Source organism: Manis javanica, chromosome 16, assembly GCF_040802235.1.
Source record: "Manis javanica isolate MJ-LG chromosome 16, MJ_LKY, whole genome shotgun sequence".
NCBI classification, from domain to species: domain Eukaryota; kingdom Metazoa; phylum Chordata; class Mammalia; order Pholidota; family Manidae; genus Manis; species Manis javanica.
The window spans coordinates 8053240-8072193 of NC_133171.1; the positions used below are offsets into that span (position 1 = coordinate 8053240).

The window sequence follows — 18954 nt, forward strand, 5'->3', positions numbered from 1 at the left end:
CTTACTGTTGTATATCGCATTCCTATATTTGCATTCCAAAAACAAATATTTTTTAGACTTACCAATGATTTGTCCTTATTCCCATTATTGTTGTCATTAAATTATTAACAAGAATTGATTGTTTTAGTGAATATTTCATCAGAGATCTGTTTTGTTTGGAAGACATTCAGCTAAACTTTTGATCTTATCTTTCTTGGCTAAGAACACTGTTTTTCTTTTTAAGTCAGGTGCCATGATTTTAACTAGATGAGTTTTTGTCATAATACCAGCAAACCTTGGTCTGCTCCCATGATGGATACAGCATAAACAAATGGAGCTTTGGCTCCAGAGAATTGCTGCTTGCTGAAGAAATTCAGTTCAGTAAGAGAGAATTTCCTATGGCCTGCTTCCTGAAGCTGACAGAGAACATCAAAGAGGCAGGCACCAAAGGGACTAGCTCTCATGCACCTGGTCAGTGACCTTCACTTTCAGTCCAAAGCATATTTCCTGTCCCTTTCAAACCTGCCTTAGTCTTCCAGAGCCCAGTTTGAATGGGGCAGAACTCCAAGAAGTGTGGAACATCCTTTGTCAGTTGAATGTGTTGCGTAACAGTTTGAGTGGTGTGTCTGTTGGGGGGTGAGTTTGGTTTATAATCATGAAATCCATCAAAATACAATAAATTAAACATTAATATCAACATCCCATCTTGCTCCCTAATATTGCTAGATTCTAGAAGATTTAAACCTTAATGGATTGATAGAATATGAGCCCCATTTAAACTCAAGTCAAGGAAGGGCTAGAGATCGCCCTACAAACAATGGTGATGTAGATGAACTTTGTACTTCAAATGTCCATATTTTTAATACCATCTCCCATGAGCACGTTTTCCTACTTCTAACATCCAGTTCTCTCCAAACTGTGAAAACCAGCTTTTAGGAAAGGTATGGTAATCAGGTTTTGTATCATAAAGGAACAAATGTAAGCAAACATATTGTCTTTCCGAGGGGTGTGAACATTTTAGCATTATTTCTAATTTGACTACAATTAGAAGAATTTTCATGATCAAAAAGTAAAATGGGAATGTTATGGGAAGTCAAGAGATCTTCATAGCAATCTTGATTGTTCTCCTACAGTCTTCACACAGCAACCGAAGTGACTTTTTTTGAAGATATACTAAAGCAGATGATGTCTCTTTTCTAGAGACTTCTAAATCAGAATGATTTCCAATCGTGACAACAGCCTGTGCAGCCCTGCTTGATCTCTTGGCTTTCTCTCACCCTATCTCCTACCACTTTTTCCAACATTCTCTCTGCTCCAAGGACATCAGCCAATTCCAGCCTGCCAAGTATGACCTTCCCCGGGACCTTCACACTCACTGCAATGTGCTCCCCACCGCTTGCATGGCTTCTTTCCTTTGTACCCCTGCTCACGTCACTCTAGCAGAGTGTCTCGCTCTGGCCGCTCTCTCCAAATAAGCACCCTTACCCCATCCCTCTCTGTCCCCTTAACTGGTTTATTTTTTAATAGCATTTATCTCCATTTGATCTTGTATATATTTATTTGCTTGTTGTCTGTTGACCCCCATAGACTGTATGCTCCATGAACCTATCCGTGTATTCTCAGTACCTCTAAGAGTGCCTGGCAGCTAAATGTTGTCCAGTAAATGCTTGTTGCATGAATCTCTGGACCATGCACATCAACAGTCACCTTCTTCTCTACCCATGTGGTCATGCTCAGAAATAAAAATAAAATAGGTTTAGTGAGTTTCATTTACTATTGTGACCATCAGACACCATATAATAAGAATAGCAATTATTTGTTCAGTTTATGACATGCTCTTAGTGCACATTTTTATTTCATTCTCATTTTTTATAATTGTCAGTTTACAGATGGAAAATAGATTGAGAGGTTGATTAGCTTCCCAGTCATGAATGCTGGACCACAGACCTGGGTTCGAATCATTGTTCTGCACCTTAATACCTGTGTGACCTAAAGCTAGTTACTTAAGTTCTCTGAACCCAGTTTCCTAGCATACAAATGGGCATAATTTTTAAAGTCAATAGAGTATTAGTACAGTATTTGACATATGGCAAGGTCAGGATCTAGAGCATAAATTGGAGTTTTAAAAGCAACAAAAGTTTAATCAAAGGAATTTGTTACACTGGTAAGAGAATTACCAAGAGGCCAAACAGGTGACACACTGAGGCAGCTCGGGAATTAAAAACTGCCAGCAGACCTGGGCTTAAAGCACATGGAGGAAGAGGAGACCCTCCTTGAGATCTGCGGCCATGACAGGGGTTCTGCAGCCCCCAGTGAGGGCTGGGAGCCATGGGGGAGACAAGCTCTCAAGGACACAGAGAAGGGGAGACACACCCTGGTGTCTCTCCCATCTACCCTCAAAGCCTCTCATTAGCCAAACCTACGTAGAACCCAAAGGGCAAAGGAGGCTGGGAATGGGGTTCCCTGTGGTTCTGGGAGGAGTGGGTATTGCTTCTGAGAGCAACCAGGCAGTCATCAGGCACAGTGGACAAGCGCAAGCAGTACCTATGATTCCCAAGTATACCACATGGCACTCAAATCCAAATTTTCGAACTCCTGTGTCCCCTACCCCTTAGGATTTGGGTCAGCATGTGAACAAATGTCCAGTGTAGCATTATGTTCTATAACCAACTTCGCCTACATTGTGGAGACTTTATACTGATTATTATTTTTCTTCAAAACTAAAAACATTCTGCCTTCTTTCAAATGAGGCAATATATGCATGTGGTTAATGGAATTTCCAGAACACTAGTTTCACTAAGTAAATCTGTATGGCAGTTCACCACACCAGGCCCAAGTTTTTGGAGCAGACACCTTACAAAGCTGCATGATCATCAAGCTTTGCAGCTTAGCCGTGGCTCTTAGGGGTACAGAGGACACTTGCGGACACTCAAATACCATCTGGTAAAGAATGAACAAACCCTGGGCTCGCCTTTGGCTCCGCCCCTTTCTCCAGAACCAGCATCTCCCACCTGACCAAGCCTCTGTTGCTACTCCTTCCTGCCTCTCTCCTGCATCCTTGCACTTACCTTCCCTCCAGAGCTAATTGTCATCACATTCACCAGCACTTCAGCAGCTCTCTGACTGGTTTCACTCCGATCTTGCCCCTTCCAAGCCTTTCTGCATCCTGCCACCAGAGTGATCATTCTAGGTGCAAACCCCATGAGGCACTCAGAGCTCCTCAGTAGCCTCGGCCCCGTCTCCAGCTCCTCCAGGACACAGCCCCAGTGCCTCTGCACAGCGTCAAATGTCTGTTTGGTTCTTACCTGCCCAGGTCAGCTGCTTCTCCTGCCTTAGGCGCCTTGCTCTTTCTTCATGCCCCATGCTCTCGTTATTCCCTCTGCTGGGAAGGCTTCTCCCAGTCTTGTCCACTTTTAAGATTACATCTCAAAGCCACCTCCTCTGAGGGATCCGCTCCCACTTGCATAGCACCTGTAGCCACTTCCTCCTCTGGGTTTCCCCTGCACCCAACAGTTGTCATGGTTTATGTTTCAGAAGCCCCCACCACACCTTGTTCCTCATAGCTGATAATGCCACCCAAAGCCTGGCATTCTGTCTCATGCTTAAAATGTGTGTTGATATCTTGAAGGAGCCCTGCAACCTTATTTCATGGATGAAGACATTCTCTTATCTCGCTGCTATTGATATTTCCTCTAAGTTTTCTCTCACCTCGTTTTCTTCTTCTCTACACTATTGGTAGCACCCTGGACCAGGCATTTGTCTCCTTATGCCCAGATTATTGCCTCGGTCCACCATCTACCGCATACACCCTAATGCTGGTGTTCCACATTAGGCAGTAACTTGTTATTTTTTTCTGAATCATTCAAAAAGCTTAGCACAGTGCTGGTTTCATATACATATTTCATAAAATTTCACCTTACTCCAAAAAAAGGTTTTAAGAGACTTAGAAAGGATTAAAAGAAAAGTGAAATAAAATTAAGGTAGTTGAGACATCTTAGAGAGTATCCCTATCTTCAATTTACCAAGTATTTATTGAGCACCTACTATGTTCCAAGCATCATGCATGCCGGTGGATAAAAAAGTTAAACAAAACTCAGTCTCTGTCCTCAAGATACTTCTCCTTCCTTCCCAGCCACAGAATACACATTGCCAGGAAGCTTTCTTCCCTTAGGAAATGTCTGAATATATATGTGTGTATATATATTCTCCCACTGGCAAGTTGTGAAATAGAGAGGCCAGGTCCTAAAGTCTTTCATGAAATGATGTGTTTTTGAACATTTGTGTCTCTCACCTCTTAGTTGCTATCATCCAAGATTTCTGTGCCTTTTTTGATTGTTTCTTTTTTGGTGGTGGTGTTTTGTTTTTGTTGATAACCTGGTGCTTGTAAAAGTTATTCAAGGACTTACTCCATCCCAGTCTCTGTGCCCTCACATTCCATCTGAAGACTGTTAAAACAAGGCTTGCTCCCCTTTACAAGGCTACTGTATTCACACCCAACTCGGCTGCATGCATCATGTTGTCACAGTAATACTTTGGGGCCCATTTGGAAATAGATTGATTATTTTGAACATGAAAGGTGCATCTTGGGAAAAACAAATGAACCAAATGGAAAAATGACTTAGCATCATGAAATTTACCTTCCCAGCTGGAGACTCATGATATATTCATGAGTTCCTTAGAGACAATCCCCTTGTAAGAATTCACTGTGAGAGTCTGCGGTTACGTAGTGTCAAAGCTCAGCATAAAATGCATTTCTATATGAATGGAAAACACCCTTTGAAGGAAAAAGCATAGAACTAGGAATTTTTGTTTCCTGTGAAGGATGTTTGGAATTGACAACTGGCTTGGTGCAGGCATTTCATTCCAGAGCTTCTAAAGTCTCTGTGACGTTCTTAATGGGACTTGTTATCTGGGAAAAGTTCAATTCAGTCATTCAGTCACACTGACATGTATTGGACAACAGGTTGGTGCAAGGCATTGTGACGTTCTATCGGGCTGTAATGACAAGAAAATATCTTTATTTAAGTTTAATAAGAAATATAGATATCTAAGAGAGTAAGGAGGGAAAGTTTTATTTGGGGTTTTTTGGTGATTAATTAAGATTGACAGGACTAGAAGTGTTACTAAGTACAGCACAGGTGGAGCACCAACTACAGCCATGATTTACAGATGACACACCCAGGAGATGACAGGAATAGGGGCGTGCTGAGGTGTAAGTGTCATCATGTCAGAGCACCAGCGTAAAGTGGCGACAGGCTTATTTTCTTCAATTACAGGTACCTGCTCCTCCTACATGCTGAATATGCTCTTCCAGGTTCTAAGTATGAGTAAATAAAATGGGAATAATTCTATTAGCAACAATATTCAACCATACTGACCATACTATATTCTAATTAGTGGCCTTTTTGGACTACCTGGGAACCTAATCATCACACAGAACATTGTGTTTTTAACGTGAAAATACTCCAAGCCATCAACTTACCCACAATTAAATTTTAAAATGCAGCGCATTCTTCTGTGGGGTACTACCTATTCAGCGCTCTGCAGGCAGTGGATTCTCAGGTCTGTGAAATGAATGGTTGAGAGAACACTTTCCCCAAGGTCACGTAGAGCTGAGTCTAAGCTAGAGGTGGATTTCTCCTGCCTACCATGTGAATGGCATGAATATGAAGAAGCCGTGCAAAATGCTAAGGCCCACTGAGCCGAGGCTGATGAGAATAAAATCTTAAAGGAATTAATATGTCCACCTCTTCCTCCTGGTTCCAGGCTTGTGGGGGAGGCTAAGGTAGGTGCATTTCCGTGTTCACACCCATAGGTGTAGGGAGAAAGAGAGGTTACGTAAGACACAGAATCATTTGATACAGGCGTAAGGTCCAAGAGAATTTTGCCTTACAAATAATATTTCTGTGGCCTCAAAAATAATTTACAAGCATTTAAACTTAAAGCATATGATAATTTCTAGATCCCTTGGAAAGATGGCACCGATTCTAGGTAATAGGAAAGAATCCAATCAGTAGTTATATTTTTCATGTTTGGTAGTCTGATTTCAAAGACTACCTTATTAAAAACTAAATGAGAATTCTTTCTGGGATATTGTATTTCTTGGTTCTATTAGCAATTCTATTGCTAAGTTTTTTTTAACACAAAATAAAACACTTTTGGGGAAAATGCTATCCAGGCATTCTACACTCACAGCAAACATGGTGGTCACCTCTGTAGGGCTGCGTTTCACACCTGCGTTTGGCCAAGGATAATTGATGGATAACCATGGATGTTGATGGATGGGTGTTCCTGAGTGTAGCCTGATTGTGGTCTCTTAAACATGCTACCTCCTGGGGGTGAGAGGGCTATTTAGTGAAATGAAATACTACTCTGTCACAGTTTTCTCACTCACAACTTAATCATGGAAAATTCTTCCCCAGTGCTGTCATTGAAGTCATTATATTCAGAATTAAACATGGTGTAATAGCGCAGCTGACAAGACCCTGAGGTACTATTGGCATGTCGGGCCTCACATTAATAATCAGCTTTTCCATACAGTGAATATGAAAAGGTCTGTGAGTCCAGGTTCTTTCCTCCCTTTGGAATGAAGTCACATAATGACTGCCCGTTCCTGGTCTGCTCCCAGTGCTGGCTGGTGCCCTCTGACCTGATCATATCAGCCGCGCTGCTCACGCGTCTCCCTTCATTCAGTGACATCACTTTAGAAACCTTCCTGATTCAATCCATGGTGGCCCAGAGACCCTTTTCCAAGCTCCTCCCTGCCAGGCCTTCTTCCTCCCTACCATTTATTGAGTTTGTGTCTCATAGGTCTCCTGTTTACCACAATACATCTCCTCCCTGTCCTTTGGCCTCACATCCCTTTGGATCTTCCAGCTTTCTCCTTCTCGTAGCTTTCATCTCAGTAGCCGCACCAGTATCCTCCCTTTACCTCCATGGAGGTCACATGATGCAGAGAAAGGACAGCAGGCTTCCCGGTGCTGAGATCTTAAAAGCCTGTTTGCCTCTGTCTCGTTATACAGGAGTCCTGTACGTGACAACGACCAGACCCTCAGTTTCCCATCTGTAAAACTGCCCTCATGGTGTTCTTGTAAGGACTCCAGGCAATCAGCCTTCATTCCTCTCACTTAATCTCCATCTCTGTCTATGTGAACTGCCCTGGGAACTCTAAACAAATTTTACAGTAATAAAATTGAACATTTCAGCTACATATAGTGAAATCTATAAAACGTTACAACCAACTTCTTATGTCTTCAGCACCCTCTGAGACTGTGAAGAATTTAACTAGGAGACTTTATGGAAACTAAATATTGACTTAATAGCACAGATATTTGTTATTAGTTTAGTAACATATTTCTCTTTGGAAGGAAAAGCTAGGGATGGTATTTTCTTCTGAGGTCCATGTGTTATGTTAGACAGAGGTGTCTATAGTAAATCACTTCTTAAATAAAGAGAATGTAAAATGCTTTAAGGCAGAGGTCTGCAAACTTTTACTGCAAAGGCCAGATAGAAAATATTTTAGGCATTGCAGACCATGTATATGATCTCTGTCACAGCTGCTCAACTCTGCTATTGTAGCACCATAAGACACAAATGAATGAGTGTGTTCAATAAAACTTTATTTACACAAACAGGCAGCTGGCTGCATTTGGTCCATGGACCACAGTTTGCCAACTACTGCTCGAAATCATGAATAGAGATTCCTGTGACCACAAATGACTGGGAATCTCAGAAGTTATAAATGAGGGACAGGTTTCAGGTGGTTCTTCCATGATGAGTCTGGAATTATTAAGGCTTTTCAGTTAATAATGAATATCATCACTTTTTTTTTAGTGGGTGTGGGGTCGGGACTGTACAAATTCTCCTGAAAGAAAAATGAGTCAGCTCAATATATTTGAATCTGGAATAAACTGGCCTTTGAAAGCAGGTCTGGTTTCTGCAGGTTGACTCTTTGTGAATCCACCCTGGTTTCACACTTTGGGAGCAGAGAAAGAGCCACTTGGAGGAATCAGAAAGCCTGAGAAAATGGGGAATAACAGTTAACAGTAACTGTTATTTATCCAGCTGCCTTTCCCCCATGAACTGTGACCACTATTATCCCTGTTTTACAGAGTAAAGGTTTTGGTTGAGAGGATAAGTACGTTGCCAGGATCCCACAGTGAGTTCAGAGCCAGCTGAGTTCCTTTCCCCGAGGCCACAATACCGCCTCAACAAAAGTAACTGATTTTCCCTGGGACCCCCACCCTTCTTCAGGTTTAGAATCGGAGGTGAGGGAATCACCTCTTCTTCATTCTAGCTTCACTTTCTAGTAGCTGTTATGTTTAAAACACAAACAATAAATGTCTCCTGGTCAATCCCTACTGTGTGTCAGGTATAAAGCTTTCATTTTAATATAGCCTATATTCTTTCCAGTTACAGGACTGCAAAAAGACAAGGAAGTGGAAGCTCAGACAATTAGGAAATTTGCCCAAAGGGGCACCAGTATTCAATAGTGGAGTCAGAATTTGAACATAAGAGAATGTAATATTTGACAACTGTACTAAATTCCAAAAAGAAAAATAAAACCCACAGAATAAATTATTTTAAATGAAAGAATTTGAACATAGTTCTCACCAACTCCAAAGAATTTTCTACACATACAACTGCCCTAAAGCTTAGTGGTTCAACTCTCGGGCTCTCAAGCCAGACTGACTAGGTTCAAATCTCAACTCCACTACTTACTAGTTGCATCATGCAGGACAAATTGCTTAATGACCCTGTGTCTTTGTTTCCTGATTGATCAAATTAAGATAATGATGATGATTTCCCTCTCACAGTTTGTTATAACGAATAAAGCAGTAACAGGCACATAATAAACAGCATAAGCATTGGCTTCTTTCCATAAACAGAGGCTCTATGAACACAGAAGTCCGTTTTGTTCACCGTGGTATCCCTAGCGCTTAAGATACTACCTTTCACATAGTAGGCATATCGTTGCATGAATGAAAAATGTCCACACAAGCTAGGTTAGGTCTTGATTTGGTTCAAAGCCAGCAAGAATTAAACATGGTTCTCCTTTCTCTTTACTTTTTTTGTGTAACATGAACTTAATAGGTAAAATGTGAGTCTTTAAAATCATAATTTGAAGTGTAATAATGGAAACTAGTGATTGTGTTATTTATTTCAACACTCTAACAAAGTGGATGTTAGTACAAAGGTGACGCTGAGGTTCATAGCACATAGCACATAGCTTCAGACATGCTCTCCTGGTTCTCGCTATTCCTAAGCGAGCATGCTTATATAACTCATCTTAAAAAAAATCTAAGTCTGTCATTACTGTATAGATTTTATCTCTGAAAGTTTATTTTCACAAAACTTGTATTGTGTTTAATTCTGTGTATTCTAAGTCCTTGCCAGTATTTAGTGGCAACAGCTGCCCAGGGACACTGTAATAAATGAATTATGATCCTATTTAGCTGGCAAGATTGCTTTTGACATCTATCTACACTTCAACAGTGATGGGGGCTCCAGAGAGCAACAGTGCCTCCAGAAAAAAGGGCAACCTCATTCCCCAGTTTGAACATACGGGCATGGAGCTGCCTTTGGAACAAACACTTCTTGCAGGTGGATTTATGGGCAGGCTTCTCAGAGGCTAAGCCCCATGTATTCCCAAGACACCACCTAGACACTGTCACATCTTGGCAAAAACCATTTTTAAGGCTCTGTTGAATTTATGGTAATATTCATCCTGAGTGGTGATTAGCTGATACCCCTAACACAGAGCAAAGCACCAGGGTTCTAATCTTTCTCCCTGGCTTGCACTGTGTAAATTATTATTTTCATTAAGATTGAGCATCTTATAGAATTGCACAGCAGTAACTTATACAACTACCTCCTTAGAATGCTCTATCCTCAGCAGTATGCCTACCAAAGAATGCTTTAAAGACCTCAGTAATTAGAGGCCACAATGAAACACTGTTTTTGTCTGTTTTAATGTAGAATCCTGTACAGGTAATATATAAAAATATTGAACTGAATAAGCTTTGCTCTTCAAGATTCTTCTGCTTGTAATCGAAATAATTTACAGACTTATCTGCCTCTGTATGTTGCCTCAAGTCAAGAAGAATTAAATGTCGAATACATTTTGGTAAAATTTGTAAATGAAAGTTTGCTCCAGTTTAAAATATCTATGTATTTCATTATCCTGTAAACGAAACTATAAAGCACACTGTAAGCTAAAGAGTTAAAGAATGCGGTGAAGTTTACTTTCTACACACTGAAGATGTTAGTTTTTCAAAAACTCATTGATAAAATTTGGTTCCGAGGTTAGCACCGTGAAACAAGAACTGGATCCAAAATGACAGCGTTAAAGAGAAATAAGATTTACCCTGAGATCACTTATACATAAAGTATGATAAGCCTGGCAATATGGTAAAATGCTCTGATGTGTAATCTTCTATTAAAATAATAGCGACCCATTTGTTATGCATGAGAAATTATATGCAAAGCATCTTACACGTATTAATTTATTTCATCCTTAGATGGTATTGTTATCCTCATTGACTGATAAAGAAAAAGAGAAGGAACTAGGGATTTGTAAGGGTCAGGTAGTTTCCTAGAGGTTGCAAGAGTAACGAAGTAGCAGAGCCAAGATTTAAACGTAGATAATTTGCCCCTGGAGACTGAATTCCTGTCCATGACATAAGCCTGAATCACTTATGAGATTGGCAATAAACACGTGTTTTGGTTGAATATGAAAATTGTTACATATGGACAAACCCATAAATACAATCCTATTATAGATAATATAACAAATAGTAAAAGTATATTCACAATAAACAAAAACATTTACGTAAGTCCCTGAAAAAGCAATTCTAACTTTTGAGAGGCGGAATTTCAAGGGATGGTAACTAACCCTATTGGCTCTTGTTTTGTTGTTTTGCCTCTGAGATCAGTTCTTCTATGTCTTACTTAAGTTCATTGACAAATTAACCAACAAGAGTCCCTACACATGACAAATCTGAGGTAAAGAAGTGAAGAAAATTTATTCCCATCCTGCAGAAAGTTGGCAGCAGAAATGAAATTCAAACCCAAGTCCTATAATTTCAAGTCTAATGAATTATTTTCCACCTTCACTATTAAGATAACAAAAGGAGAACAAAAAATGGTTTGTGAAATGTACTCAACACTGCATTTCTTCTTTCTTCTCGTAGGTCGTTATCCTCAGGAGAACAAGGGAACCTACATCCCGGTACCTGTTGTGTCAGAGCTCCAACATGGCACATGGGGGGCTAAAGTTGTCATGAGAGAGAACAAGTCTGTCCGGCTGTCTATCCAGTCTTCCCCAGAGTGCATTGTGGGGAAATTCCGCATGTATGTTGCTGTCTGGACCCCCTATGGCATAATCCGCACTAGCAGAAACCCAGAAACAGACATGTACATTCTCTTTAATCCTTGGTGTGAAGGTAAGGAGCAGGCATTTATTTTTCTTATAAAAATTAAAATGTTCATGTATTTCCAATACATTTTTTTTTGGAGGTATAGCAGAATTATTCTAGAAGACATGTTCTTTCCATATTAAAATAATGGTTTCCATGATTAAGATATAGAAAAATGTATGAAATTTGTCCTCAGTGTATATGAGGACAAAACCTATATATAAGATGTTAATGCTGTTATACATTTATTCCAGGAAATAACTGAAGACTGCCTAAAGTTACACAATACATTAATTGTGGAGCTATATGTTAGTGGCATCACATCTATGTATGCTATTGCTTTGTAAACAAAAGGGGCTTATTTAAAAAACTTTGGCTTCAGAAAAACAGAATAAAGCTGATCTCGCCCATAGTGGAACTAACCTCTCTATCTCCCTAATTCAAGAACAGAAAGTCTGAATATGTAAAGGATCTCATAAATTTGTTTATATGTATAGTGGGTACAAGTTTCATAAATCATAACTCTGGATGTACAAACATATAACTTTATTTTAATATAACAGTTTAATCTCTACTGCTACTTTGAGTCTTCCTTTCTGTCTGCTACACAAGCTTAATCTAGTTATAGTCAAATAAACACAGTCAAGTCAAGGATTTCTCTATCAATTCAATTTGAAAACTCAGTCACATACAGTATTTGCTCCCCAGCCCCACCTCTACCCTTCCATATCTGTCCCATGCTTCCATACTTGGTATGGGGCTGATTTCAAGTTCCAGATGCGGAAGCAAATGTTACAGCAGCATTGATAAGCATCTGCTTTTAGATTTTAAGAAATAAGATAATGAAACTTAGAAAAGCTTACGTGGGGCAGGAGACTTCTCACATTACTTTATCCCATATATATTGCTCTCCGTATCTTCCAAAATGAGCCTATATTATTCTTGCTTTTGAATGACCCTTGTTTGTGAGAGTTGCATTTGAATCAGGGTAAGTGAATGACAATGTTTTCTACTCAAATGTGTCATAAGCCTGGATCCTACTGACATTTTCTTTGAATTACATTTTAGTAGTGTTGGCAGATGGCACTGAGCTAATCCTATACCCCTACTCCCCTCCCCCAATATCTTGTACCCAATAATCCTATCTATGAGGCAGATGTTCAAGGTTGATGGCAACAAGAGATTTTAACTGAGTCATGAGCAGTTCAAAGGTGCCCTCCTATTTCAGTAATCTTGTCAAGATACAAGGCATTCTGCAGCTGAGTGGATGGAGTGCTATTTACAGAGATGGAACAGACCACAGGGAGGGAAGATATAGAGACAAACTGAAATTTTGAAAATGTTAAGTTGCAGATAACTGTATATACCCAAGCAGAAGTGACTAGTAGGAATCCCTTTATATGAATCTGAAGATGAGAAACAGATATAAATTTGGGAGTTATCTGAACCTAGGAAGAAAATTAGACACAGAAGGAAAGAAGATACAGTATTAACCTCCAACGAACACCAGCATTTAGGGGTCTAATACAGAAGGAATCAGCAAAGGAGACAGATGGAGGAATATGTAGGAGGTGGCCTAGTATAAGAAAATTGTATTTTAAAACTCCATACTTACAAAATAAATAAAGCAGGAGTTTGTATACTTTCTTTGTGTTACAAAAAGAAAATCATACAATTTCATATAACCAAAATACCCTATGGTATTTAAAGAATTATAGTATTTACCCAAACTTTGGTTTGTTTGAAGCTTTTCTGGATTACATAGCTGTACAAAATGGAATATGTGTCCACATGCATTACAATTTATGTGGCCCGTCTCTAGAGGTGAAAAGGGCCCTCTAGAGGTGAATGTGGCCGATGGGCCCTCCCTGTCCCCAGGAAGGGACACAGTAGCAATATTGCCTGACATACTGACTTTACAGAAAAACCATTCAAGAGGTGGGTAATCTAATAACCTGAGACTACCTGATCACAGCCTTGGTCTTCAGTTGTATCCATGTGAGAAGCTTCCAGGTACCTCTCTTCAGAAGGAGTTGCCTAGACCTATAGATAACATGGCCCCAGGGCTAGATGCTGCTTTACAGAAATGGAGCAGAGGGACATCCCCCTAGGTGTCACCGACTGGAGGAAGTAAGAATAAAACCAGAGAGACCCATTTGTGTCTTGCCTGAGGGTTTAGCCTTGGCCAAGTTCACTATGGATTCAGTGAGACAAGAAATGACAATGGAACATTCTGGGGGTGAGAGGGTTTATACCCAACTTTATTCTCCTGGTGGTAGGTTGAGCACTAGAATCACATCTGCATCCAGCAGTCTGAGGTCCATAATCCACCTCCATCCCTGCCTCTGCCCAGAGCACTGGGCAGAGCTCTTTATATAGTGACTCAGTCAGTAACAGTTCATTGCCTAGGGGTGTGGAAGCAGTGGCCTAGCAGCAGGCCAGTCACATCATCAAGTACTTTAGGGTCAGGTGAGGATCCTGGCCATAGGCGCTTCCATTTCCCCCAGGCTGGAAGCTCTGGCATAGGACAAAGATGATGATGCACTGGACTGTGGTGGTGGTGGTGGAGATTAAGAGGGGATGGATGGAGATCTACTTGGGATTTAGAAGAGAATTTGCAGAGGGATTGAACATGGGAGGTGAAGAAGAGGAAGGAGTCCACAATAACTAACTCTAGGTCTCTGGTTTCACCACATGGGTTGATGGTACTATCATTTTCAGAGCTGGGAAAACCAAGGGAAGTGGAGGGGAAGATCTAGGAGTAAAATGAAGAGTTACACTTAGAATGTTAATTTGAAGATATCTGTGAGCTATCCAAATGCAATGTCAAGTAGACACTTGAATAAGCGAATCTAGAGCTCCAATGAGATGGCTGATCTGGGGATGTAAACATAGGCACCATCAGGAGCTAGTGGGGAAGTTTAATGAAGGAATGAAAGTAGAATTAGTATCATTAACAATTAGAGTCTAGACAAAGATGATAGAATCACCTGGGGACCTTTAACTACTGTCGCATTCGGATTGGTCTGAGGGCAGCCTGAGCTGTAGGGCTTTAGAAACCAGGGCAGCTGATTCCTGAAGGCATAGTTGAAGACCACTGACTTAAGAGTGAAATCCTTGAGTGGGTGGGATCCAGGGAGCGACCCTTGGCAGGGAGGGCCATCCCTTCTCCACTGTGATGGGAACAAAGTGAAAGATGGGCAAAGATTCAGGTTTTTTAGATTTCAGGGAAGGAGGAAGAGGTGGTTCCCATTATGTGATCCTCTTTTTCTCAGTGAGTGTAAAGCAAAATCAGCTGTGGAGACCAAGCAGCAAGGAGGGCATATGGGAAGCCTGGTAGGGAAGATGTAAGATTTGGGAAGCAGGAAGTAGGCTTATTGCAGGAACATGGCCAATGGGCCCTCCCTGTCCCCAGGACACAAGGAGCACTGCCACCCCCATCACCCCCACCCCACCCAATTCCTTGGCTTGTGAAAGTCCAGACATTTCTGCAGATTTATTGGTGATATGCTCATGGTCCTCTCTACCTCCGGAGTCCTGTTCCTCCCAGGGCTGACTCCTGTGCCGCCTCAGAAACATCAAGAACTGTCACGTGAAGCACCTGTGAATGTCTAGACAGTAATTGCAATTTGGTGTGGAGGTGAGAAGCAGAAAAACTTACTTTGATTCTAAACTTGCAGCACATCAGAATTACCTGGATTTGTTAGATTTCTGTGCAGCAGCCTCAGACTGAGTAGGTCTGGATGGAACCTAAGAACTAGCATTTCTAACCGTCTCCCAAGGGCAGCTGTTTCTCCCCACTTAGAGAACCACTAGTTTACACAATAGTTCCAAAACATAGGAGGTTATATTTACTCTCAGAGTTTTACTGACCCCTCCCTAAACCTAATCCCAGTCTCTCTCTACTTCACTGCTTCTTCTCCCTTCCCTTGTGTTCTCCCTTTTTTTCCAAACTCTTCCCTCCCATCCTCTCTCAGGAGCAAATTCTCTTTCATCTCTCATACAGAGCAGTTCAGCGAACTTTTCTGTTTTGTTGTTTGGGCTCCTCCAACAATCAGGCTTTTGGGGACTACATGCTTTTCCAAGACCATTCCCTGCAGAAAAACTCTATTGCCAGCTTTTAAGATAATACCTTTTTTCATTCTTATGTTAATATTCACCAAGATCTCCCAGGGTATGTTTATGAAATGGGAAAAAAAAGGGCATCTCCTCATTTCATTCATTGTGTGCCTTATCTGACCTAGAAGCCAGGGCATAATTGAAAAAGGGGGCCTGGATGATGAACACACAGCCAGATCTACAGTCCTACCCAGTTTTGTGCTTGCATATGCTAATTTACAGCAAGGGACCCCTAGAGATAGGGTCTGGTAATTGGAAAGCAGGTCAACAGAGAGGTGTGGGCCATTGCCCAAGTGGAAAAGATAACAAAAGAGGAAATCAGAAGTCAAAATAGAGCAAGGTAGAAAGATACGGAAAATGCTGCACGCTGGATGTAGAAGGGACATCCAAGGCGGCTTGGGGCACTGGGTTGAAAGTTATATGGGCATGTACAATACTTATCGAAATAAGAATGTTCAGCTGTGTGTCCGGGGGCCCTTCAGCTTGCTTTACATTCATAGGCAATTCATCCTGCTTAATCACTAAATCACTAATGGGGATCAATAGCAATACCATGCTAGTAAGGGCAGAGGTGGATGAAGGGAGAATTGTTGGTTAATTTTTTAATTTAATAGTGCTAACCAGACTTCAGACCCATTCCACGAGGGACAATTCTCCAGGGTGCTGGAGAGAGAGCTGTACCCACAAAGGCAGCAGGAGTGATCTGAGCATTTATTGTGAATTTATCTTATTTTTCTGACCACCCAGGAACTCTGGATTATTGAATGCATTTCCCTATTTGAATTCAGAATATTCGAGATCAATAGTCTAGTATTAGTGACAGATGGTGTGTTCTGAAAGATTTAGATGTCCCATACCTGTGCTGAATACTCCAGATATGTTGGTGATTTCTCTGCTCAACTGGGCATTAGTCATCCTCAGGGGGTGTCTTTTCCTTTAATAACTTGCTTCGCTGCACCTTCTCCATCGCTGATTTCCCCTTCCCTCATTCAGTCCTGTATCCCAGCACCTAGCACGGTGCCTGGTACATACTTAATGTTTAATAAATATTTACTGCATTGATTTCATAATTACAAGAAAATTTGGTTCACTGCACCTATCATCGTGGATAAGTAGTAAATGTATTCTCACACCTTACCATCTTGAAAAAAGTAAAAAACACATATGGTGTGTATGGGAATACATGCTTATGTACATGTGTGTAGATTTCCTTCTCAGTCCTAGCGCCTGACACCAAATTAGAATCTGGTATTTCTAACTCTTTATTCAATATGATTTAACTCATTTTTCCTCCAAACAGAGAAATCAATTAAATTTAATGTACGAAAATCAATGAATTTCCAATATCTGGATGCTTTTAAGAAAGAGTGAATAAATATGACCAGCATGTATTTTGTTATGACATTTATACTTATCCTATTTGCTTTATAATGATAAATGTAATGGTCTTTTGGACCCTTCAGAACTGAAGGAGTAATGCATCAGGCCTGGTATTCCCATGGTAACAGTGACCAGCAACCCTTTCCTCTTAGAATCCCAGGCCAAAATTCACACCCTCAGGCCAGAGCCAATTATCCACTGATCCATAAATATTGATAGTATGTGTCCCTCCATGTCCAGACAATATAATTAATCAAGGGTAGTACAACAATATTATTTATTCATTCACAAATATTAAGGGTCAATCAATGTTGAACTAGGCACTGGGAATATGGCAGGGAAAAAGGCAGACAATTTTTGACTTTGCAGAGCTTCTATCAAAGGTTTCACAAATGTTCTATTAATAAACATGAATTACAACTGTGAAAAGTACTAAAATAAGTCATGGCACACAAAGGCCTAGTTGGGAAATAGGAAGAGACAAGTCAGTGGCTTATCTTGGTACCCTCACTAGCTTCTAGAACAGGGCTTGCATGCAACAGCAATCAGATATTAATTGAATTTTTATGAAGTTTAAGTATAGCTTATGTGAAAAAGTGAAGCCCTTAGTTATTTGACCCTTCTATTTATTTAAACAGCATTTATCACTCTTGCAAGTGTCTGAGTCATTAGAAGCTTATGCATCCCTTTTATACCAAATGAGTTACGTCCTGTGTGGCATTGCATCAGAAGCAAGCCGAGAGACCACAGTAAACATTTTCTTCAATGTCATATATCTACCCCAGAATCAAGTCCAAAGCTGTCATGAGATGTTTCTGGAAGGAACTGGGTTGATAGGGCCTAATCCAGTCATATTCTTCTGCCAGTTCATGCAGGTTCTAATTCCTTATGTGTGTAGTTTCTTTTTCACTCTTCAAAGAATGCTGAAGGCCAGTATCTCCCTGCATTATGTGTTTCGAGAAGCAGAATTGCTTTTCAATATCAGCAGGGTCCAATTTCACTGGGAGACCCTGCCACAAAAAATAGATAAATAAAACTAGGTTGATAGCAATAATATCAAATGAAAGTTTTCTTTGCAAAAAGAAAAAATTAAGCATTCCAACAAGGGTATAGGCTCCCTTTGAAGATTCGTGCTAAGTAAAGAATATCTGGCATTTTCTTTGTAGAATTGCTTCATGAATAATAGCCTCTCTTCTGAAGATATTTAAGTACACTAAATTACACTAAAAGTCCTTAACCAGCAAAACTGGCAAAATAGCACAAATCAAATAAACTTCCCAACCTGGCCTGTCTTGCAGTGTAATGCAACATGTTTGCAAGGAGTGTAAATAGACACAGTTGTTGAGGAAGCACATAACTGTGTTTCATGGATTCATTCCATTCCAAAGTCAATAGGTACAAATGCAGGCCTCTGGAGGGGCTATAATAAACCATTCTAGGAAGACAGTGGCTTTGAGCCCTCCCAGAAAAAAAAAAAAAAAGCACAAACCTTGGAAATGCCCTTCCTTAATATGCTCCAGTGTTTTCCAGCTCCCATAGACAGGAAGTTATTCATAATCTGCCTACCTTACCCACAGCCTGCTGGAGTGCATCAACCCCTTCCGATTTTCTCTGAGACAGGAAACCATCATGATGACACCAATCTGGAGGCACATTTCCTCTGCAGATGAAGCCACTCCTTGAAGAGTAATTACACTCACACAGCATAAGTCTTCCTCTTTCTTTAGTGATGCTCAGCTTTTACATAAAGGGGATGCCAGTAAGAATTATTCCTAATCCCCTCACTCAAAATTTCTCCCTTCACCGAAAAAGTGACGCATTTTGCCTTTTCGAAGGGGCCAAGCCATTATTTCTTTCAAAGGATCAGAAACAAAACCAAGCTCTGATTGAAGTTGTTGGACAGTCTCTTTGGAAAGAACCTGTATGATAGGCTTCCTGGCATATAGTTCTCTTCGATCCCTGCGTTTCCTTAGCTAGGGTTGACTTTAATGACTTTAGAAGCGGGATTTGCTTTAACTTTAAAACAGTATGTAATGTAAATAAGCATAAGGAAATTTTC

General features: G+C 40.6%; 1 protein-coding gene across 2 annotated transcripts in view; it reads left to right on the plus strand.

Annotated features, from left to right (window-relative positions):
- The window catches only part of F13A1 (coagulation factor XIII A chain), a 157374-nt gene that overhangs the window by 31947 nt on the left and 106473 nt on the right, over positions 1-18954 (plus strand). For both annotated transcript variants that reach the window (XM_036998363.2, XM_073225174.1), the window contains exon 4: positions 11172-11423. In XM_036998363.2, the coding sequence (XP_036854258.2) occupies positions 11172-11423 (252 nt within the window). The remainder of the gene's footprint in view (positions 1-11171; positions 11424-18954) is intronic.